The sequence below is a fragment of the Oreochromis aureus genome, linkage group 12 (genome assembly GCF_013358895.1).
Source record: "Oreochromis aureus strain Israel breed Guangdong linkage group 12, ZZ_aureus, whole genome shotgun sequence".
NCBI lineage: Eukaryota > Metazoa > Chordata > Actinopteri > Cichliformes > Cichlidae > Oreochromis > Oreochromis aureus.
In genome coordinates this window covers 31661681-31685047 of record NC_052953.1, presented here as the reverse complement: position 1 = coordinate 31685047, position 23367 = coordinate 31661681, and the positions used below count along the sequence as shown (strand labels likewise).

Here is a 23367-nt window from a genome sequence, read left to right as displayed (position 1 = left end):
AAACCATGAGGGTATAAGAAAGATGGCAACTGTGGTACTGCATGAAGAAGTCAGGAGTGGTACATAAGAATGCCAGAGTGGTGCAGGATGGATATGAAGATAGTGAGAGAGTGGTGATGTGTGCACTAGGAGCAACAGATGGGTTACAGGCGGGGATGGGATTACAGGGATCAACTCTAGGACCCTTCTTGTTTGCAGTAGTCATTGACAGGTTGATATAGGAGGTCAGGCAGGAGCCTCTGTGGACTATGACATGGTTGACATGGTGGTCTATAGTGAGAGTAGGGACCATCTCTCAAGGCTGAAATGGTTTTGGCATGTGCAGAAGAGGGATAGTGGATATACTGGGCAAAGGATCTTAAAGATAGGGTTATCTAGGAAAAGAGGAAGACCACAAAGAAGATTTGTGGATTTAGTTAAGGAGTACATGCAGAGGACTGGTGTGACAGAAGAAGATGCTAGGGATAGGTTGAGATGGAGCCAGGTGATCTGCTGTGGCGACCTCTAAAGGTAGCAGCTGAAAGAAGCAGCAGCAGCATTTAAACAGATCATGTGTATTAGCTTTTAAATTAATAGCACTGGCTGTCTTGGGTATCTGGGTGGCTTTGAATTGAGTTCCATCATCCAGCATATAAATGCTTTTGCAATCATACTTTTGAGGTATCCTGGAGTCTTTTCACTCTGCAACCCTACCATTAGCATTTTATCAAGGTTGCATGGGAAGGAGGAAGAAAATTTAAGCAGAGAAAGAAACAGAGACAAAAAAAAATGTGATTTTAAATCAAACTCGACCTTTAATGACTGATACATGGTAACCTTGCAACACTCACTTATACATTCTAATATAAAATAAATTAAGACCATGAGCAAACATCACACGTCAGCGTCAGCTACTAGTTCAAACAGAAAGTCGTTACTGTTGAGAGGTATTCTGCACATTTAAAAAGAAAACGACAAAAAGTGGAATGTTTAGTACCTTCTGTTTACTGGCTTACAGACTGCACCGACAAGCAACAAATTCTTTATGCGTCACCCCTTTGGCTTCGATCAAAGCGTTCGCAGCAGCTCGTCGCGACACCTCGCGTGCTCGCCCAGCTTCGTCTTCCCATTTTTGTCCCTGCTGTTTTAACACCAAACCAGCGTTCAGCAGAGCGTGATCAGTAGCTATCAGCATATTTCTACATTGTACTGCACCTGTGCTCACATAGTATACCTGCAACATCTATCTGATACTTAGAACCAAATGGTGACTAGAAGATGCCTATGATAATGAACAAACGCAAACGTGCTAGGATGTCAATCTACGTGTCGTTGTGCCTATACATGGATGAGGTGTGCATAACTCATTGGGGCGTTTGTGTCTTGCAAAACTGTGGATTTATTAAAAAAAAAAGTCTGATCACAGTAGTAACCTCAGTTTTAGAAATGAAAATATGAATGCCTGTACAGTGGAGTGGAGTGATGGAGCAATAGCGCAGCAAGGCTAAAAAATAAGACGTGGGTAATACAGAAACTGCGTGTGTGACGAGAAGTGCGTCCCACCTGGGTCAAATATTATGTGAAAATAATCACCAGTGTTTTGTTTTTTAACTTCCTTAAGATGAGTCACCACATATATCATATGTGAGTGGTACAGTAAAGTATGTGTCGTTTGAGTACACCGTATCTGTGAATGACATCCTAAATGGCTCTTTAAATACATCTGATGTGGTCGACTCCACCTGCTACTCCGTCATACACTAGGAAATATTTCACTGTAGTATTTCACCGAGGTTCTGCCACACGACTCTGAACGTCTCAGGTCTCTGCCTTCTCTTTCTGCTTCTTGCTCTTTTTGAGGAACGACGGAGGCTTGAACTTCTTTTTCTTCTTGGACGGAGACTTGGAGGGTGAGCCCTCTGGGGTGCCGCCCTGCGGTTTGGCAGGCGGGGCGGCGGGCGTGGAGGTGTCGTTGGTTGAAAGGGCCTTCATCCCTTTCTCTAATTCCTCTGTCGTCTGCTTCTCCTCCTCGCCTCCGTTCTGAATGGCCGGAGAGTCGGTCTTTGTCTCCTCTGCTCAGAGTATCGGTTAAAAAACAAACAAACACAAAAGCAAAAATATTCAGCAGCCAGATAAAAACCTTAAAGCTGGGTGGAGCTGCAAAGCTACATGCTGCTGCAGATGAGCATGCTTGCTTAATGAGAAGTGGGTGCTCTGTGGTTGCTCTGTACTTACTAGCGAGACAAGACCAAAGCACCAGAGGTGTGCCCTATGAGCGAGTGTAGAGTGACACAGAAGAGCACAGCAGACACAACAGGTACACAAACAAATGGATGTCACTACAAAGGGCTGAAATGTGACAAATATGGATCAAATTAGAAGCGAGGCAGACATTTTGACTTCATTATAAAATCTGCAATCCATTTACTTTCAGACATTGTTCCAGGGCAAAGCTGAGTGCACCTTTATTACTCTTTTAATTCACTGAACCTGTAGCAATATATACCTGAACCAGTTTGCTAATGTGAAGTCAAAATGTCTTTTATGACAGAGAACCGTTACACACAGCGACGACAGCCTGTGTTACTCCTACAGACCTACACAGTGATCAATCCACAGAACGCACTGTGAACAATGTTTGTAGTCCACAACACATGGCAAAATGTAAAAGAGTCACAAACATGCTTTTTTTGTTAAGGACAGTAAAACCTAATATATTTCAATTGGAAGAATGTTTCCAAATTACATATATTACTGTCCCTCAGGGAAGAGGTGGGCACCTCTTGTACTTGTACTCTTGTACTGTGCCTCAGCACCAGACTGGACACCAGTCACACAAAGCTATCTTAGTAAAGTCTTAATGAAAAATACTGATTTGGAACAGAGCAGAGTGCAATAGGTTGACTTTTCTGATAAAGTGCCATCTGCTGGTGAACATGCAGGAACTTTATGGAACTTTCTTTTTTGGGATTAGCCCACTGACTGTCACTATAAATATCATCTTTATAGAAAAATAAAAGACAACAATCAACAGGCAGTCTTTGTGTGAATGCAGATCTGACTCAGATCTACCAAATCAGTGCTTTCAGCGCACACAGTATCTGCTGCGTACGAGGAGAGGAGGAGTAACACGGCTGTCAGTGAGTATCTGAAGCATGAGAGGACAGAAGCAGCACATCATCAGTCACACATGTAAGATCTGGAGCAAAGCTGTGAGTCAGAGAGTATGTGAGGCGAGCCAGGCAGGCAGGCAGGCGGCACTCTGCCGAGCCTCACCTGAGAGAGGAGGGTGGCTGGGAGGAGGGCCCTTTGTGGGGGACGTAGTGGGGGAAGACTCCTTATCATTTGCCACCTCCTCCTCTACTTACACAGCACGCACATAAACAAGAGTAACACAAGCAGTGAGGGACAGTGAGGGGACAGCAGTGCAGAAAGTTAGTTTTTTTAAAGGCAAAGAGTAGTGAACACAGTTTAGACCACAGTCACAAGTGAGTTTGCTTAAAGGTGCTGTGTGTAGCATGTTGGGAGTTGCGTCAGGGATCCGGCGTAAAAATCAGCCAAATGTGGAGCTGCCTGCTGTGTGAATGAGGGAGCAGCCGACAGATGCTTTTAAAAAGCACCCGTAACAATTTATTTGATTTTTTAAATGTTACACACAGCATCTATGAGAAGGTTAGAATAAAGTGTGAACGGGAGCAGTAGCATAATTAGACATTTTTGTTACACCATGTTTCCAACAATGTGCAGACATTTTTTATGGCAATAACAGTAAATGGTACTGGGTCGATTTAGGAAACTAAAGTAATAGAAAAATGATCTTTATTAAAAGAATAACATGATATGTATTTTACTCCTCTGTTTCTGCTAGCTTTGGTTTTTAGCTCATCTAATCACTGATCTGCTCAATATTTTGCACAGGAAACATTTTTAATTTTCCTAACCAATATCCAGCCTCTACTTTTATATGAACAGTGATGTATAATAAATGGCCAAGTTGTTAAAAGTATAATTGTGAGTTTAGTTCAAAACCAAGCTAACATGCTAAACAGGTAGCTAACAGGCCGAGAACCAGCCTGCTAAGTTAGTTAACAAGCTCAAGCTAACTCGCTGCCGAGCACCCGACCTCACTTATGCTGTTGTGGTGGACCGACAGCAATTCTCTGCAGATACGTTATGACACATACTAGCCTTCCCATAATAGTTGTTGCACTGCAATGAAGACAACATTTGACGACCTCCCCTGTACTCTTAATTTTGTGTTTTGATACCTCGGTAGATTCCAATAAAGATGTGGTTTGATGGACATTAGAATAGTTTTTGGGTTTTTCCAAGGGTAGCTGCATAAACAGAGACCACACTCATTAACTTCTAAGAGCAGGTCTGAAATATGACAAAAACACTCAGTTCAGAAAAGCTCTTTGACTGTTACTTATCGTTAACACCTGTGGTTAACATGGAATAAGATATTCAGCTATCACTTATATTTAACTGTAATATTACTTTAAGGATACATGTATTTGACAATCAGTGTTATTAGACATGCTGTGTGTTGGAAGCTAAGCAGAGTACCATTGGTTCCTCCATCCTGCTTCCTCTGCACCTCCTTGCGGTACTCCTCCAGCTCCTGGTCTGTCAGCTCGTTAAAGGGGTTTGGAGGTTCTGGCTCTGGTGGGACTTTAGGTGGACTGACAGGGGACTAATAGACAAGCAGAAGCACAAAATTACAGCTTTTACCTCAGAAGATTAACCTGTAAGAAATAAAAGTGAGTTGTAATGGAGAGAGAGTGAGAGAGAGAGAGAGAGAGAGAGAGACTGCAAACTACCGGAGGACTATCTTCTGTTATAACACTGGCGAGGACTTGAGACTGCGGTCCGGCTGTTTTCATGTCCTGACGATTCTGCTGTCGAATCTGAGGACAGAAAAGCCGTTCTGTAAACTGTTTTTGTTTCATGTGGCAGGACACCGACGGGAATGTGGACACTGGGGAAACAGAGCAAGCCAAAAGCAAAGAAGCGTTACCTTATTTCGGGTCTCGATCACCTCTTGAGGATTGGTGAACAGAGGCACAAACTGGTTTGGGTTCTCTATCTTGATGGCTGTGCTGCCAGCTTGTGTCACCTCTTCTGTCTTCAACCACTAAGGCGAAGAAAACCAACAACACAACATCATCTAATTCAGTATTCACCTGTTGTTCACATCTTGTTGTTATTGTGGGTTTTTTTGCTTTTTTGTGCTTTTTTGTGAGGCATTTTAAACCATTTTTGAAATTCTTAAAATATTTATATCCAATCTGTGACACAGTGTGTATTTTGCCACCAGAGGGCAGACTCTGCACTGTCACTGTCATAAATGAGTTGGTGGGTTTCCCCCTGCAATGCAGAGAGCAATGATGGCGAGAGGTGCTGAGGAGGAGAGAAACACAGATGCACAGCCAAGCTCCTCCCTCTGATGTAAAACAGCCGCTCTCCTATTGTTTTTATCTTTAAGGGACTCGTCATTCGCAGCTCTGCTTAATCCTTCCCTTGAGGTATCTGGAAACACAAACAGCGGCTCCACTGTCCACATCCGCCTCCATATGAATCACAGGAAAATGCTCAGCTTGGAAACAGAAATAGCCTTGTGTAATGCAAATATGATGTATAGCAGAAAAGATGGGGAGTTGCGTTATTCTGTCCCTGTGTCCACCTCTGCTTTGAACCATCTCACATGCTCTGCCCTCTAACGGGCTTTACTGTTGCTTAAAGGGAATCAGTCAGCATTACAGCAGGGTAACGCTGCTAGCCTCTGATTGGATAAGTAAATAGATCTGTGTCACTGTGCTGAGGTGAAGACTCGAGTGGATGCCCTAGACTTATATCCATTAAATACTATTTCTCATCTCTCTGCATCCAGGGCTCTGAAATCAGTTTCTATCCTCCACAGTATTGTGATTGCACCGGCTGCGAGTTATAGGACATGTCGTGTTGCACAGTTAGTAGGAAAGACGACTGTTTTAAAGATAATCGCAGTAACTTAAAACGAGCCTCACAGTGGTGCGCTGGTGTCCCGGGCTGGCTTGTTCCTGGCTGACTTTCTGGTACGTGTTAGGGGTGTTGAGCCATCGGGTCCTCTCCTGCTGCTGGCGCTGGGCAAAAGGATGCTGCCTCAGCGCTGGGTGGACGCCATCGTCATCAAATTGGTGGAAGGCCGTAACGGTCGCCGGTACCTCCACCTCTCTCCGTGTTCGCGTTCGCTCTAGAAGTACAGGGAAGCGGTAGGCATAGCCAGTGCGGTAGCCCTGAAAAAATAACATGAGGAAGAAGTTCAAAGGTTCAGAAGGGACTAAATACTAATGGGAATGTCACATTGTTCATATTTTATTTTTTTTTCAGCTCTGTATGGGTCAGACAGTCTAATATACAGTAAAACCCACAAAACGTGTGCAGAATTTACATCTACAGCTAATTCTGATGTTCAATAAAAAATATCAGTGAGCTGATTGTGAAACACGTGTCTGTTCAGGGTGATTCTTGTTTACCAGGTTATCCAGAGTTCTCATGAGGGCTTCAAACTCGTGCTCCCCAACGCGGCTCTTATGCAGAGGTCCGAAGGTGGAGCCAGCCCAGCCGACCGTGCCGGCTGGAGTGGGTTTGTGGATGGTACGGTCCAGCATAATCAGGTTCTGTTCTCCACCAGCACAACACAACGCCGACACCTGACAATAAAATGTCAAAGAAAAAAGTGCAATTTCTATGTTTCTAGCATAGGTCTGCTCCGCACACATGCACATACATCCCAGCAACTTCTGTGGTTGAAAAGGAAGCAAATTCAAAGCCAGGAACTGCAGTTCCTGCAGCGGCCACTTGAGGCTAAAAGCATCTCAATAACTCCCAAACTGCGCGGTTGCTTTGATTGGCAGGTGTGCCAGCACAGACAGCTGTGCTGGCACACCTGTCTTAAAGAGCTTTTTTACACCCAGGAAAAAAAAACTGTGGTATTTGTACCACTGCTGAAGTGCTGCAGAGACTTAAACCATGCATTACGCTCTGTTGCTGTACTGAGCAACGCACCAGTGATCGAAGCATGCGCTTCAGGAGTCCCTGTTGGCTCTTTGACGGCTGGGTGCTATGACAACTGCCTGCACAGCCAACAGAAATAGACATCCAGTAGACAGTGGAGGCAAAAGCAGAGGCCAAAATCAGGACCATAGGTAGCGCTTATTGTAGGTAAATGTAAGTTAAGTTTGTGTTGTGTTCCTCACAATAACTCCACAGATATATTAAGGTCAGGAGCAGAGAAGGGGTGGCATCAGGGTGGCTACACCCTGCATTTTATATATGACATGGTCTATGATTTAGATTTAATCAAGCGCAGCAGTGTTTTACAAAAACCCTGACTGAACACCTTACAGTCACATATCTGCTTCCCTTCAGGCTTCACTGCTGCTCCTGTGGGATTACTGCAGAATCGCTTTGGCACGTGCTAACATACCTGTAGTGTTTTATACTGCAGTGCAGAGCTACTGGCTGAAATACATCTGCATTACCTACACATGATACTTCATTTTCCCACTCACATAGCCACACACTCCATCTCCAGTGCGTCAGCTGTTTGTCAGCACAGTGTGCTTGTTTGTGTGTTACCTGGATCTGGCAGGCAGCCTGGATGTGGTAGATGGTGTAGAAGGCCTCCTCCACAGACTCCCCCAGAGCCACTATGCCATGATTCCTCAGCACCAGAACCTGAAAGGTATCATAAAATAGAAATATTACCACAACAATGAAATCATCTCAGCTGGGAGACAGGCTGCAGCTCCAGTAATTAATCCAGTGCACGACCACATCACCTTACGACTTCTCTCCACTCACTCTGAAACCCATGTGGGAGGCACGGGGGCAGCAGCTGTTGAACTGAGCAAAGATATGTGGGTCTCAGTGTCGTCTCTTTTAGTCTGCTCACCTTACAAGTAGGTCCTAAGCTCTTCTGTAGCTCCACTCGGTCCTCCTCGTCCTCCATAACTCCATTGTAGTCATAATAGGCTACGTCCCCAACCAGCAGTGCCTCATGGGACAGTGGCAGGAGGCCAGACTTCATAGCTGAAACCTAGAGATAGACTCAAGTCACAATGTGCTAAAACAACTTCTTATTTTAGGGGATAAACAGAGTAAAATTCAGTTATTTTGTGTCTGCATGTGTCCTCTAAAGCTGCCTCACTGCTGCCGTAGCCGGTGTGTGGAGGTGAAACAGACAGCGAACATCTGGCCTGGCCGAGTAGATGGCAGAGTGCAGGCTGAACTTTTCAGTGTCCACTCCCAGGTTGGTGCTCCCCTTCTCCACCACTTCGCCCAGGATATTCACCTTTACCTGTAAAAGTGCACAGTGCCATCACAGGGTCACATTTAGCAGTAAGGCTTCCTGTTAAGATATTTCTATAACGTGGAATTCACATAGAGCAAAAATATAACAAATGTAGCTCTAGGTGAATGAATGATGTGCACTTTTTAATACCTTTGCTCATGAGTGATGGCTCTGTTCTTCAGTTAGTGTGTGTTAGTAGCAACTTCAATAAGGCAGAACTTAAATCAAGGCTGCGGTGATAACAATGATTAGTGGAGGAGGAGGAAGAGTTATTTTCTTGTGCCTGTGGCAGCAAATGAGTCATGACTGAGCCCCAGCTTCATCTGCAGGCTCAGGCTGCTGAGGCAGAGGGCTCTCTACAATTAGCCAACAGCCTTTTTTTTCACAAGGCACAACTTTTCCAGATCCAGATTTCTTGGCCAGACCCTAAAACACACTTTCCCCTGCAAGCAAGTGATGGATAAATCCTTTTGACTTGTACTTATACTGTACTTATTTATATATATGTTTATGATCTATTAATGTATTTTGAAAATGTGAGATTTGGTCAGATGTGAGATTAAAAATGGTGACTGAATGATTTAAGTGACGAATGAGAACAAGAGGAACGAGCAGATAAAACAAGACAGGAAGTTGTTGTTTGTTCGGTTTCACTGAAAGCACTGGCTTCACATACAATCTAACTGTACCTGTTTGTTTAACATGAAGACTCTTATATTAGTCCTGAGGGTAAACGTAATAATGAATTTAAATGAGAGACTACAGTGCTCTTATTTTGCTCAGTTTGATTTCTGATTGACTGTCGTAAAGGGCAGCCTACATGACATTTACAGCCATGTAGGCTTGTAGCACAATATCTTACATTTCCTAGATTTCTGGGATGACCATATTATTATCACCATATTGTTCTATGGCATTTAAACATTGAGACATGAGATTTAACATGAGATTTTGTTTATAGGAAAAGTCTCTATGAGGAGCATTTACTGGAAATCTACAGGCATTATGACTTTGATGTATGCTTATTCGTTAATAATATTTCAGTCATTAATCTCAATGTAATTTTAAAGAATAAATGATCAAGAAAATCGGGTGGACATCCACTGTAGCACTCATTAATTATATAACAAATGAAGTACAATCAAAAGTAGCATTGTATCAGTAACAATGGAGCCAGAAGAACCCAGTCACATGTGTTGCTGCTGACTCACCAGACTGGATCCAGTCACCTCACTATAGGCCAGTCCATCTGGAAGCACAAGGAAGTGTTCCTGTTCTTTACTCACACGCAGCTGTCAGTGGGAGAGAGCGAAAAAAACTTACACTACTGTCTTTTATACATAGACTGCATATAAAAGATGGACATAACCTGCTGTCTTTCTAATGACCACCAGGGGGTGACGCCTGGTTGCAAAAACACTTTAGGCTTTAAAGAAAATAACCCTCAGCTCCTTTGTTCTCTGACCTCAGTAAACACTTTACTTCTGAGGTTGTGGTTTGAACCATTGGCTTTGAGTCTTTTTGAACACAACTTTACTGTAATGATTTTAATTAACTTTATTTTGTCTGCAGGACTATAAGGTGACTTACGGGTAAGCTTTACGATTTGTCCCTCAGATTCTCACCCTGGTCCACCAATCTTTCATCAGGTCCACTAAGATGACGATAACAAAAGTACTCAGGTGTAGGCTTCGTTAACAAGGTTCATTAAGAAGTAGGTGTCCATCTTTTGAATACAGTCTATGATTTTATTGACACATCAAAAATCAAGAAACTGCAGCACAGAAAAACAGATTTATATAATCTCACTCACACATATAGCAGGTAGTTCCCTTGATCCTCTTTCTACTCTGTGTGTTTATCCTGCAAGTTCATACGGCCCATCTCCTTCATTTTATTGCACTTAATCACACAGATAATATCCTCTACAGATAATTGCTTTTCCTTTATTCATATCTGAAAGTAAGTCATACCTTGCATTAATACTGCTGTCAAATCACTCAGCAACTTATGAGAAGCATATCTACAACCTAATCTCTTAATCAGCCTGTTCAACTTACCGGAAGGCTATAAGTATAAGTATATTTCACATGCTTCCATTAATGCTTCTTAAAAAAATAAGGATAAAGTGAGGAATGTAATGTGAGAAGGCAGCAGAACTGACTGTGAGACAGGTGCGGCCGATCTGGGCCCAGCCAAAGAGGTCGAACAGGCGATGTGTGCTGGCCAGCTTGCAGCGCATCAACCTCTCCCCCTTCACCATGCTGCCGGGCTCCCAGCCATGCAGGTCATTGATGGGTGTCACCATCATCATGTCTGTGCGAGTGGGAGGAAGAGAGAAAGCAGACAGAGACAGAAGAGAGGCAGTAAAGCTCATGGTCTGCACACAAAAGACTAAGTGTTTCAATAAAACATCATCACCACATAGGTAGATAACATCTCATTTAGCTCTTTTCCTTAAAGTCAACTTATCGTGGATGCTCACATTAAACCAACCTGGGAGAAATACGCTCTTTCTTTCTAGTTCCTGTCAGTACTCGCACTGCAGCATTTTGGATCAACTAAACACTTTCCACGGACAAACTGATAGTAATGAATTACAAAAGACAAGCCTAGGATAATAAATAGCACACTTATCTAATAAATAGCATACTTAGCTAATAGTGCTAGCACTTGCTACTAGCAAATAAAAGCAGCTCAATGGAAAAGAACAATTGTCTAAATGTAACAGTAACTTTACACCTTTGACTCTGGAAAATTTCTTCATGAAATATGACTAGTAAAAAGAAACTCCTGCAGTCTCATTAAAATGTTAGCAGATCATGTTAGCAGATGTTAAACAGATCATGGATCAGCCTTCTTTTAACAGCAAATCTGCAATTCAGTACTGTAATTCTTCGTCGTGCTCCTCAAGGCACGCGGAAAGATCCTCCTGAAAAAGGCAACCGCCATCAGGAACGTAGCCGCCTTGTAGGATGTTCATCAGTGACCCGACCTGCTTCCCACAAGGCGTTCTATTTCCACCTCGTTCCCAGATCAGTGAACATGATGTGAAAGAAATGTGATTCAGCAGACCGGATCACCTTCTTCCACTGTTCTCTTCTAATCTTCACCTTCCCACGTCAGATGCTTTTAAGCCTGGACATGGGTAGGTATGAGCAGGGATTACTCTGTTGACACCTTTCTATCATAGCTACCATTAAGGTTTTCACTCTCCACATGCATCACTGAACCTTGGCCACGGCAGGAGTCAGAGACTTTCCTTGCCCTTCCTTGGACTGCTTTTGGTAGGTACTACCCACTGTATACGCTACAAGAACAGCTTAACCACTCAGGTCTTACTGTAACAAGGCAATCCATATCAGACACTTCACACAGAAAAGCTTTAATGTTGTCTCTTTATGTACATGAAGCTAGGATGAATAAAAGTTTACTAAAAGATGTGCAACACATACTTGATGGGGAGACGGGCAGGGAAGCCGGAGAGCCATGTGAGGCCATGAAATCAGCCAGCTGCCTCAGTGCCCATAGATTGGATGAGCTGCCACCCTTCTTCATCTGTTCCTGGATCAGCATATCCAGCTCCTCTCTAAATGACTACACAAACACAGATCAGAAATGACTATATTATCAAGAACATATACACAGATCATGTCTTAAAAGTCTTTTCAGCTTCATAAAAATGTTTTAACTTCCTTTTGTACAAAGTTTGAACATTTGAATACTGGATTGACTCCTTTTACCCCAAACACTAAAGCTCACTGCAAGTGTTTAAAAAAGCGTCTGCAACAATTTCACTGGCGCTTTAAGCACAATCACAAACTTTTAAACACTCGTTCGTTACATGGGTGAGGGTGAGTGAAAATATTTAATGAGTCACTCTCATTGCATCCGTCCTTGCAATTCATAGTCACTTTCACTCCATATGCAGAAGCACACACAATCACTCAGCATGGAGGTCCAGCACTGGCTGTAACCCGAGCTGTCACATGGCATTTGAGACCAGATTTATTCATCTGTGAGGAGATAATCACATCCAGAGAGCAAGGAGAGGGCGAGAGAGGCTGAGGGGAAAGAAAAAGAATAAATCAGACGTGAGCAGCCGTCTTACCGGACTCTGAAGGAGGCTGGAGATGCGTTTCTTTTGTTGTGGCCCGATGCTGGGGGTGGAGTGCTGGGGAGACTGGAGGCCCTCAGACACTCCATCACTGGGACTGCGCTGCACCGGGGTGCCCTTTGGGGTGGGAGACTTGCTCATCTTTTACTATTTTGCAGTGGGCGTCTTACAACCAGGGGTGGATCTGCAAAGAAAAAAATACAGTTAATTACAAAAACTATAAATTGTACATTGCAGTGGACTATTTAAGCGCTTACAAACCGTCAGGTAACACTTGATCATTGAGATGTAAATATTTCTGCTGATTTACAAACTGTGAATGTCACCAGCTCTAGTGCACCACATGAGGTTTGGTGTTGTGGAGTTGTCTGTAAAATAATCTGATGTAAATGATAGTCCTATTAAATTTTACTTGTATAGCATCAAATCACAACGACAGTCACCTCAAGCTGCTTTATATTCTAAGGTAAAGACTCTAACAATTAAACGACCGCCTATGAGCGAGCACTTTGCAACAGCGGGATAGAAACCTCCAGCAGAAGCAGGCTCAGGGAGGGGCAGCCATCTGCCGTGACCAGTTGGGCGTGACGAGAGGATGACTGTATAGTAATGCTTCACATCTGTATACTATGTACAGATGTGAAGCATTTATGGGGAAAAAACTAGTATATCTTGGAGCCACAAAACTGTGTTGTTGTTGTGATACATCAGTTAATTTGAGAAATCTCTGTATGTCTGTTCCCTCACCTACCAACTCTTCGCACCTGCTTATCCAGTTGTATTGAACCTATTACCCAGGTCTGCAGCAATACAGAAGCTAGACTCTCAGTTACCAGCGGAGAGCATCTGTTGTCAGAGGGAGGCAGTGTCAAAAAATGTGGGCTATTCTTGCTCCAATAGCAGAGGAGTGCAAAGTTATAATATACTGTAACATTTATTGATGCACAGCGTCATTGACATGCAGGCAGGATTTTGGATGACTGCATGGCAGCATGTTTGCACTGACCGAAAACCTGTTTTTGTAGACTCTCTAGATTTTGAAAAGGTTCGGTTGATTAGTTCTCATATTTTGGTACAAAAACTGTTTTCCCTGGTCCACTCTGTGTGCAGGAGACGAGCACACACAAATTTAACCATCACAAGTTAGTGTGAAACCATCACCCTGAATTTTGTCTGTTTTCAACACAATAACTTAGCAATTGTGGTCTCAGTTTATTAATTTCCTGTTTTATTTTGAAATTACTCACATGTATTGCTAAGGCTGCATGATCCTTGCTTTTTTTCTCACCAATTTTCAGCCACACCTCTCTCCCATCAGCTTATGACACACCCAGGATGTATACAGCCATCCTCCCTTCGATCCCTCACAGAATGTCCCAACATTTTTGTCAAGCTTTACATCATGTTGGAATTTTGGACTTTTGGGGTTGTTTTTTTGGATTCTCCCTCTTGCCCCCAGTTTTGTGAGTTGTTCTCTACCTGTGCTTGACCCAAGAGTTGCACATTAAAAACTGTCATAGTGGAGTCCACTGTTTGCTTCAGCCGTCACAGATTGTCTGCACATGATGTGTTTAGTAGACCTCTGTAAATTGTAGCCACAAAAACAAAAAAATCCCTGTTTGCTCTCTTCTCTCACTCCAAAATGCAGCATGACTCCACTTATTAACGGAGCGCGACAAATACAGGATTTTTAAGACCAATACCAATATTTAGTAATAATAACACTGGTTGATATTTTTATCGATGCTGATTAATTGATTAGTCTAATTGTCTGTCTCTCTGTGTGTGCCCTGCGACAGACTGGCGACCTGTCCAGGGTGTACCCCGCCTCTCGCCCTATGACAGCTGGGATAGGCTCCAGCACCCCCCGCGACCCTGAAAAGGAGAAGTGGAAGCGAATGGATGGATGGATGGATGACTCCAATAGTGATATCGGGCTCTATTAGTGTGTGGAGAGAATGGGGAAATCTGTGAGTCAGCCAAATATCATCAACAGATGTGAGGGCTAAAATCTGTGAAAGGATCGTGAACCTCTGTGAACCTCTGGTGTAAATAATGACACAAGGTTGCACAACAGTTCATACAAAAAATATTTAAACTTAAAATTTGTGTTTGTTTTCTTTTCCTCTTTTTTGTTTTTTTTTTTAAAAATTAAGTGTAATTAAATGTGCAGTCTGGGAAAGACCACTGATCATCCAGACGTTCCATCCAGGCGTGGCCTGATAGGTATGCTTGCAAAACACACACACGTCCCCAGAAGTTCAAACTAAGCCCAGATGTATTCAGAGTTTGCGCTCTTAAGCTTATATAATCCATTTTCAATGTAATATTTAATAATATGTAGAAAATAGGAGCATTTGATAACATAATATCCTGAATTTAGTTTAAAAACAGTCAGAAGGAACATCATGGACAAGCCCTTCCTTACAGCAGGAGTGCTGCTCTGCTGTGAAGTGTTTTTTTTTTAAATGGAAAACAAGTTTCCACCTTTCACTTTCTGTTTACACCCAGCAGGAAGAACAGACAGTCCAATCAGGATGTGCGGATGTGATTTAAAAAGTAAAGTAGGAGAATAATAAATACTTACAATACACTCCAAGAAGTATATGAAAATAAGTTTAATAACCTATTCTTAATATTCTGCCCATATCGTTCTAAAGCAGGAGCAATAATCCTTTTCAGCTTAAAAAGACACCCCTATCACAGCTTAGCCAAGGAAGTGTAAGTAAATATGCAAATGAGAGAAAAAACTTTTAAAGCTGCGGCACACAGGAGCTCTGCTCACACCAGCCCAAAGAGACACTCTGAAGAGATCAAGCAAACGCGATCGAACATTAAAGTACAATTGTGTCTTCATTCAGCACACTCATTTAAGTACAATTCAATTCAGCTCTAAATACCTCTGTGTTTTTCAGCATCCTGCTGCAGAGCAGATAAATAAACAGCGAGCCGGCCTGCGCATTAAGCCTCGGTGTCCTTGCACGTTCAAATGGGAGCATTAAGATGAAAAACCTACCCTCGCATTAAGGATGCCGTATTCCTCGGGGCCCTGGCCGGTGGAAATGCAGAGCTATAGAAAATGCAGCATTAGCAGTAAGAGCTCACATGCAGAACCACTAAGAGGAAGTTAGCATGCGATATGGCTCGGTAATTGGAGAAAGAGTAAAAGAGTTACCGTAAGGATCTTCAGAAAAGAGCTGGCCACTCCCTCACTCAAACACACTCTGCTGCGGGGAGCAGATAAGGTCCTGCACACACACCACACCCTCCCTCCAATGCTACCACTCACTAACTGTCTTCATTACTTACTTACTTGATTAGGTACATTACTGCAACGCCACTGTTTGTGTAACCTCAGCTGAGATGCACTCTCATCCTCCGAAGGTACGAGAGAAAGTGGCAGCAGACACATGTGCATTACTGCACCTCACTGCAGCAGACGACTAAACCTTTAATGGAGTTTCTGAATAAACTGCACTTATCCCAGCATCAGCTGTGCAAAAACATCAGCCAGTCCCTGAAGAATTAAGCCCCTCCCCCAAACACACACACACATACAAGTGTTATATTATATGCAATCTGCACTGCTGCTTTAAATCTACATCTATTCACATAGATGGGTTTGTTTTAATGCTTTTGCCGCTCGTGTTTCATCAACAGCAGCAGCTCTCTCTTTTCCCTACCAGAGCATGCTGTGTGTGTTTCTCTGTCTCAGGGGACAGAGGGGGCCCAGCTGCTGACAGGCACCAGACAGAAAGCTGCTCTCTCCAGGGAGGATCCTAATGACTAAAAGGGAGACATGGACTTCTGGCTGCTGGCCTGCCATCACTGCCTCCACCTCCTATCATTAGTCTCCCTGTGATGGCTGAACATGCTGCATCATCACCGCACTTTTGTTTCACAAAAGCTCAAGACGACTTCCTGACTTCTACAGCTGAATCAGTACTTTCTAACCCAACAGTGAAATCAGACAGGAAACAATCATTTTTAAGTGATTCTCGTTCTGCTTTTTTAAGGATTTTTGTTCAATGTTTATCCTTAAAATCAAACCCCGGAAACTAACCACGCATTTTTCTTTTAAAGACACGGAGCTTGTAGTGCATTATTTTCCACATTTGAGGGTTAGATTTGCAGCAGACAAAGCTATCTTCCAGTGGTTTTAAGTCATTGTGTCTGAGCATTCACATCCAGCAGCACAGAGACAGAGAGCACTGACTCAACATTTAACATTGCTGGATCCATTTTCTTTGGCTTCCCTTCCATTTAGTTCATTTCATACGTTTTCAGTGAATCCCAACCAGCATCCCTTCAATAAATCATAACAGATTTTGGTGGTGAAACTGAATAATTGTTGTCAGTCACTGAGTTTTAATGTCCTCAATAACAATTTGCATTTACAGTGCTGTGAACAAGTATTTGCCCTGTTGGTGATTTCTTAAGTTTTGCATATTTATCATATTTATATCTTTCAAATCATTAAAGCAATTTTATAATTACATAAACACAAGTGAATGCAAAATCCACTTTTTAAATGATTTGATTTATTAAGGGAAAAAAGCTATCCAAACCTAACTGTCTGTGTGAAAAAGTAATTGCCCCCTAACCCTAATAACTGGTTGTATCACCCTTGGCACCAAGAACTGCTATCAAGCGTTTGTGATAACTAATAATGAGTCTTTCACATCACTGTGGAGGAAGTCTTGCCCACTCTTCTTTGCAGGATTCTTTTAATTCAGCCACATTGGAGGATTTCCAAGCACGAGTGGCTGATTTAAGGTCATGCCAAAGCATAGCAATCTGATTTGAGTAGGCATATTTGAGTTGACCATTTAACTTTTGTGCATTTATCTCTTCATCATCTCTCCCTCTCTACCAATGACTTCTCTTTCACCACCTCATCCTCCACAACTCAAGCCTCATCTCCAAACCTGGAGTCAGGACTCCAACACACGAAAATATGCATAAACATGTTTATTTTTTCCTAATATTGTTGCAGTTATTGTCAGTTGTCTGGACATGCAACTCTCCTGTCTCTGCACAGCTGACCACTAAGTTTTTTATTCCATCAACGTTAGCGCCACCTCAAAAGACAGTTTCACTAATGCTGGCTAACAGCAGCTAACAGAGGCTAACAGCAGCTAAACAGCAGCACTTACTGACAGAAAAGTTCAGCATATCCTCAACAACTCACCTCAGTATCACTGCCATCAGACACAACTGAGCTTCATCGACGCATCGATTTGTACTCCTGTCACAAGGTTTTACAGCCTCCTCTGTAGTAAATAGAGGTGGATGCATATTGACAGCTGAGGTAAACAGCGGAGTACTATAGATGCACTTACTACAGATGAATTTTAGCGAACTCGGATAAAAGCTTGATATAAAACAAAATATTTAATTGACACCTGTCCATATTTTAGTCCTGATTTGCTGCTAAGTGTTGATATTATTGACATATGTTAAATTATATTGTGCACATAATTTTTGTATACAGAAACACACACACACACAAAATATTGGTAAAAAAAAAAAACCACCAGCTGGACTGGGTAAAAAACAAAACAAAACAGAGTTTAATAATAATAATAATAATGGATTGGATTTCATATAGCGCTTTTCAAGGCACCCAAAGCGCTTAGTCAACTCCAATTTGCTAACATATACCAGTGAGATTTTACACTCCGTGACTTTAGATTGGACACATTAATATTAAACATTTGACACAAGAGTGTCTTGTAGAAATGCAGTGTGCAGTAAATAAAAGTGCATTTATGCAAGATTGATGTAGAGGTATAATAAGTTTTGCAGATTCTCTGTAGGACAGTTATGTCTCTGCAGCCTCTAATGGGAAATTTGGCTCCAACTTGACAAACTAGCAACATCAACACAGAAAGCATTTCAGCACATGAGACCAGCAGCTGAAGACACACACAAGAAATGGAGTGAACTACATTAATTACAGTATTACTGAATCCTGCAGTTATTGAATATTCCCTGTGTGATAATGCACGGATGATAATGCATGAATTAAAAAAATTCAGCATATGCTAATTGAGTCTAAGAAAATAAAGTATGGAGCTCGACATGAGCACAATATGCTCTTTAAGTTGTTTCAATTTAAATTTAAACAACAAAATTCCTACTTGCCAGTATCGTATAAAATAAGCTCCAGTTTTGGTGATTAACAGTTTTTTTTTTCAATTATAACCACCAAACTGCTCTTTTAAGTACATACTGTCAACAAATTACTGAATTAAACAGGATGAACACAATTTGCAGGCTGGAAAGGCGTCTGAAGTTCATTACACCTACCCTTTTTACATAGCATATGCTAAGTAGCTATCCCTCTACATCTGGAGTTCAAGAACAAATAACTAAACAAAACAAAACAAAAATTTAAATAAAAAATAATAATGTTTTTGAACATTTTCTGACTTACATAGTGAATTGCATCATCGTAATTCCTGATCACAACTATTTCACATCTATTTTGTTCTATTTGTCCTGACCACTGCTTTACTAAAGAAAAAGAAAAACTATTTATACTATCTTTCCAAATTCAAACAATCTCCACATACAGCTTACAATACAGTTAAATTTTAAGGTGCGTTGGTTCATTATAACCACAACAGTGCCTTATTCGATAGATGGATAAATGATAAACATAATCCCCCAATAAATGCTATGATTTCTGTTGAACAGGGCACAGTGTGTAAATCATTGTTTTTACAGCTATTTCGTTTTTCAGTATCGCTGGTCTGACTACTGTGTCTGAGCGCTACCCCACAGTCACGGCCTGCCATTGTGCTGGGGGAGATTTAAAAAAAGAAAAAAAAAACCCCAGATGTGTCACATGGCGGGGAGGGGGGAGAGGCGTACAGGCCAATTGATCCAGAGCAGTGCGTGCAGAACACAGGAATGTAAACGTCAACGTTAACGTACAAAACTGTTTTCCGAGTTTTTCCCTTCTTTAGCATCATCCTTTCTTCCGCCTGCAGACCGCGCGCGCTCTGCATGGCTGCCTAGCAACATTCGCAAGCACTGCAGCATCAGCACCAGCAGCGCGGAGGATCCGGTAATGGCCTCCTGCAAAAAGGCAGAGCCCAGCGACGGTAGCACAACACTACACCACCCCCCTCAGTGAGCCAAAACGAGCAAAGGCACATTTAAACCCAACTATAGTCCAAATAAAAGCCGAGCACAGCTAGAGAGCGAAATACAACGCAGGGAAAGCAACGACAAGCAGACGCGGTGTGGCTAAAGTAGCAGAGAGGCGCTGCCATCACAGGCTCTGTTAACAGACAGCCTCACACCACCCACCGAGCCTGGCTGCGGAGATCATTTACAGGAGGGGGGGATGTGCGTGAAAGCTGCATGCGGCGTGGGCCTCTTAATTTCATTGTGCAAAAACAGAGTTGGACGCGCCGCAACAGCAGCAGCTTAAACATGAAGTAGCTCAGGCAGGCATCGTCAGAGAAATGCGCACACAACGCTCATGCACGCGTCAGGGAGGACCCCGCACTACACCCAGTCTTTTCTCCGTGGATAACTACACGTAAATATCAGCAGTGTGGGCTACTCACCTTAGCGCATCTTCGGGACCGTGTCTGCAGAGTGGGTGCGGCACACCCACAGCCTCAAGACGTCCTCAGAATGAAGGAGTTAATTGCAACAAATCTGTGTGCACTGGCTCCTTTGTCAGAGTGTTTCAGGGCCTCAGCTGATACCAAGTCAACCGACCCTGCTGTGTTTTTTTTTTTTTTCATCGCTCAGTGAGCCAGGACCAGCCCACTGCCACGCCTGTGCACAGTCTAGCACCCCAAACACTCCCAGTCAGTTCGCTACAGCGGGGATCCTGGCAGTGTGCTCGGTTATTGTGCTCGTAAAGCCTTTTGACGCACAGTCCTGGAGGATTTTATTATCGCTGTCTTCTTGTTTAGTCGTTCAGGCCCACTTCAAGTAAAGAAAATATCACACATCAAACAGGCGCCACCTTCTGTTTTTAACACAGCACAGCCCGAAAAGCAGGAATATGCAGATTGTGGGTGTTTGGAAATGAGTTGATCAGATTATAATTGAACTAGAAAGACAAGCTGGTGGGAAAAGGGTAGCAGCAGCTCACTTCCACTTTTATTTGGCTCTGCTGGAAACCGTGTAAAGACTCTGTGTTTTTACCCAACGCAGACACGTCCAGTCCAGTCCAATCAAGCAGTGCTAAACGAGGTTATGCAGTTGATCCGTTGTGTTTTTTAGGAGGCTCCGCTTGAAAAAGTACTCCCGTGACGTCACTAGTTTGTACGGGCCAACACAATATTTGCTCAACCTGCAATTTTATATAACTGATTTCTTCCCATTCAAATGATGTTACTCAGATCATCAGAGAAGATAATGGATATAGAGGTTATGATAACACTTTATAATATGGCCTAAGGGTGTGAATTCCCCTGTAACTGTGTGGAATTTCAATAACGTGACATGGAATTATATTTAGATGCAAATAGGCAGACACACTAAGGGAGTAAGTCATGTTTTTAGAGGAAGAAATAATGATAGTGTAAGTAATTTTATATAGTTTGTAAGTAATTTTAAGTCATGTGTAAGCAATGTTAGGTCATGCTTGAGTAATTAAAAAAGTATTGCATAACTTAGGTATTTTACAGGAAATTATTCTGTAAGTACTTACAGAAGTTCTGCGTAAATCTTTCATAATTTTATGGGTCAACAATATTTTCCAATCTTACATTATAAATACACTCTTTCAAGGAGTGACTTGTTCCCCCTTTACTATAGTGTAGGTATCTTTAAGTGTTCATAACTTAATATAATTACTGTAGTTTCAAATAAAATAATTGAAAACAATTCAATTTAATTACAGGGGAATTATGCATTTAGTCACAGCCCAGATGTGACAATTACATTGTATCAGTCAAACTTTATCACCCTTTATGAAGGACCTGTGAGCATGGTACTGAGTAATAAATTGCCACTAAGGTTTAACAACGCTTTATGTAACAGTCAATAATATGGAGAGCTCCTGATTGTGTAAACATTCCCAATGAAATTTATTTTATGTTTAGCTTTTCACAAGCAGGATTTCCAGTGTTGTGGTGGACAACTTTTTTTTTCTTTGAAACTTTCAGCAGCCTTGTTATCACGGCTGTTATGCAACTGCACTGCGCCTATAGTTAGAAGTATGAGTAGTAGTGCAGGAGCAGTCGTTTTGGAGATGGCAAGGCTTTACAGCAGGAGGATCTGGAAATTATCGTGCACTATAAGTGTGAAGATAGATGTTTACAGGTCAAAGAAGTAATCAGTCCCTTTTCTTTAAAGGGTTAAAGTCCCCAAACTCTACTTAATAGTTGATATTTATATTTCAGGCTGAAGTTGTTAAAAAAAAAAAACAGTGGAGCTCTGTAAACAAACTGGCATTTAAAGGGTTAAAATAATTTTAAAAATGTATTTCACAGGCTAAAGTAGCTTTAAAAGGTTGAGTCATTTAAAGTGGAAAAAAGTATTATATAGTAATATTTTTACAGCAGTTTTTGGGAGGGTGGCATTTTTCGTCCTTAGGGTAAAAAGAGTCAGGATTTTAAGGATCATATAAAGATTAAAAGAGCTCAAGCTGTTTTAAGATATTTCTTTTACTTTTAGAAATGTGCTTATTTTTCAACATTCAGCCCAATGTCCTTAAAATTTACACATCACTGTGTATTTATAACCACATGAAGAGTACTTTGGAACTATGTGGGATTTACTTTTTGTTAGTTGAACATTACTTCTTGTGACCACTTTGTTTGAAGGAGATTTGGCTTAAAGGTTTCTGTTGGTATCTGCAGCTGAAATTAAAGGTGCAGGATGAGGCTGTAGGTGTGGGGTTGGCAGTTGTTTTAAACATAACATCACTTTTCAGCTATTTGGGTTCGTGGTGCTGGTGAAATTGCCTGGATGAGGCAGTAGGTGGAGGCTTTAGCTCCTGCGATCTGCTTTAATCTGCGCGTGGAGGAGGAAGCTGTAGGTTGCAGGTTGAGGCCGTAGATCAGGGGTGGGCAATTCCAGGCCCCGAGGGCCGGTGTCCCTGCAGGTTTTAGATCTCACCTTGGGTCAACACACCTGAATCACATGATTAGTTCGTTACCAGGCCTCTGGAGAACATCAGGACATGCTGAGGAGATAATTTAGCCATTTAAATCAGCTGTGTTGGTTCAAGGACACATGTAAAACCTGCAGGGACACCGGCCCTCGGTGCCCACCCCTGCCGTAGATGGTCTTTATAACATTCATGTGGTGTAGCAAGTGGACTGTGGTTAAATGAGGCCATAGGTGACGTGTCTACAGCTCTGTGGGGGTGGAGATTAAAACATATAACATCCCTCTGCTGCTCTAATGGTCTTTGTAAGAGACTGTTGGTTGGTTAGGGATCGAACAGTGCACAAGAGGCTGAATGGGGAGGTGTGTGTGGTTTTCTTCCGAGCTCTGTAAACTGTACATGAGGTAGCAGGTGGGTGTTATGAGCAGCTGGAGGCAACACATGGCTACTGTAGGTTGGAAGCAGACGTAAATAATAGGTGGTGGGTGGCAGAGGCTGGTACTTGTTTGTTTCCTGCTGCTGCCTTGAGTCAGCAGCAGAAAACAAACTGCTGAGGTTCAGATTGGTTATGAGTTTGTATCAACACCCTAGATGACTGTAGCTTGAGCTTATGATCTGATTGTTTTTAAGATGTACAGATTGTATTAAGTATTATTAAATTCTTATACATGTGGACTTTTCTTTGCTCAAGGATCCACATCACATGGGGAGAATAGATTAATCAAACGTTGGAGTACCTCTAGGTTCAACTTTGGGTCCTCTGTTGTTCAGTTTGTACATTAATGATTTACATGAAATGTGTCCACCTACGCAAACCCGCCCAATGAGTGTGTGATGATATGGCTG

The 23367-nt window shown here is 42.2% G+C and overlaps 1 protein-coding gene across 9 annotated transcripts; it reads right to left on the bottom strand.

Moving 5' to 3' along the window:
• Positions 1–771: 771 nt before the first annotated feature.
• Positions 772–20227, bottom strand: add2 (adducin 2 (beta)). 9 transcript variants are annotated; one of them, XM_039620717.1, is made up of 16 exons: positions 15451–15599; positions 12429–12618; positions 11773–11914; positions 10482–10633; positions 9529–9609; positions 8174–8323; positions 7919–8062; positions 7603–7701; positions 6498–6674; positions 6009–6257; positions 5000–5116; positions 4803–4889; positions 4549–4675; positions 3256–3339; positions 2215–2248; positions 1974–2051 (listed from the first exon to the last, which is right to left on the bottom strand). In XM_039620717.1, coding segments are annotated over exons 2-16 (1791 nt in total). In that variant the 5' UTR covers positions 12576–12618; positions 15451–15599; the 3' UTR covers positions 1974–2050. The 9 variants fall into 9 exon arrangements, 8 of the variants coding, with proteins under 8 accessions (XP_031598654.1, XP_039476650.1, XP_039476649.1 ...); XM_031742794.2 differs by lacking the exons at positions 2215–2248; positions 15451–15599 and adding an exon at positions 20018–20227 and having other exon boundaries at positions 772–2051; XM_039620716.1 differs by lacking the exons at positions 2215–2248; positions 15451–15599 and adding an exon at positions 15748–15910 and having other exon boundaries at positions 772–2051.
• Between the last annotated feature and the right edge of the window lie 3140 nt (positions 20228–23367).

Coding starts and splice junctions, on each gene's coding strand:
- add2 (XM_031742794.2), bottom strand. CDS start 12,575: ATGAGCAAGTCTCCCACCCCAAAGGGCACCCCGGTGCAGCGCAGTCCC. Junction 11,915..12,428: donor CCAGCCTCCTTCAGAGTCCG/GTAAGACGGCTG, acceptor GTGTTTGTGTAG/TCATTTAGAGAGGAGCTGGA. Junction 9,610..10,481: donor TCGGCCGCACCTGTCTCACA/GTCAGTTCTGCT, acceptor TCCCACTGACAG/CTGCGTGTGAGTAAAGAACA.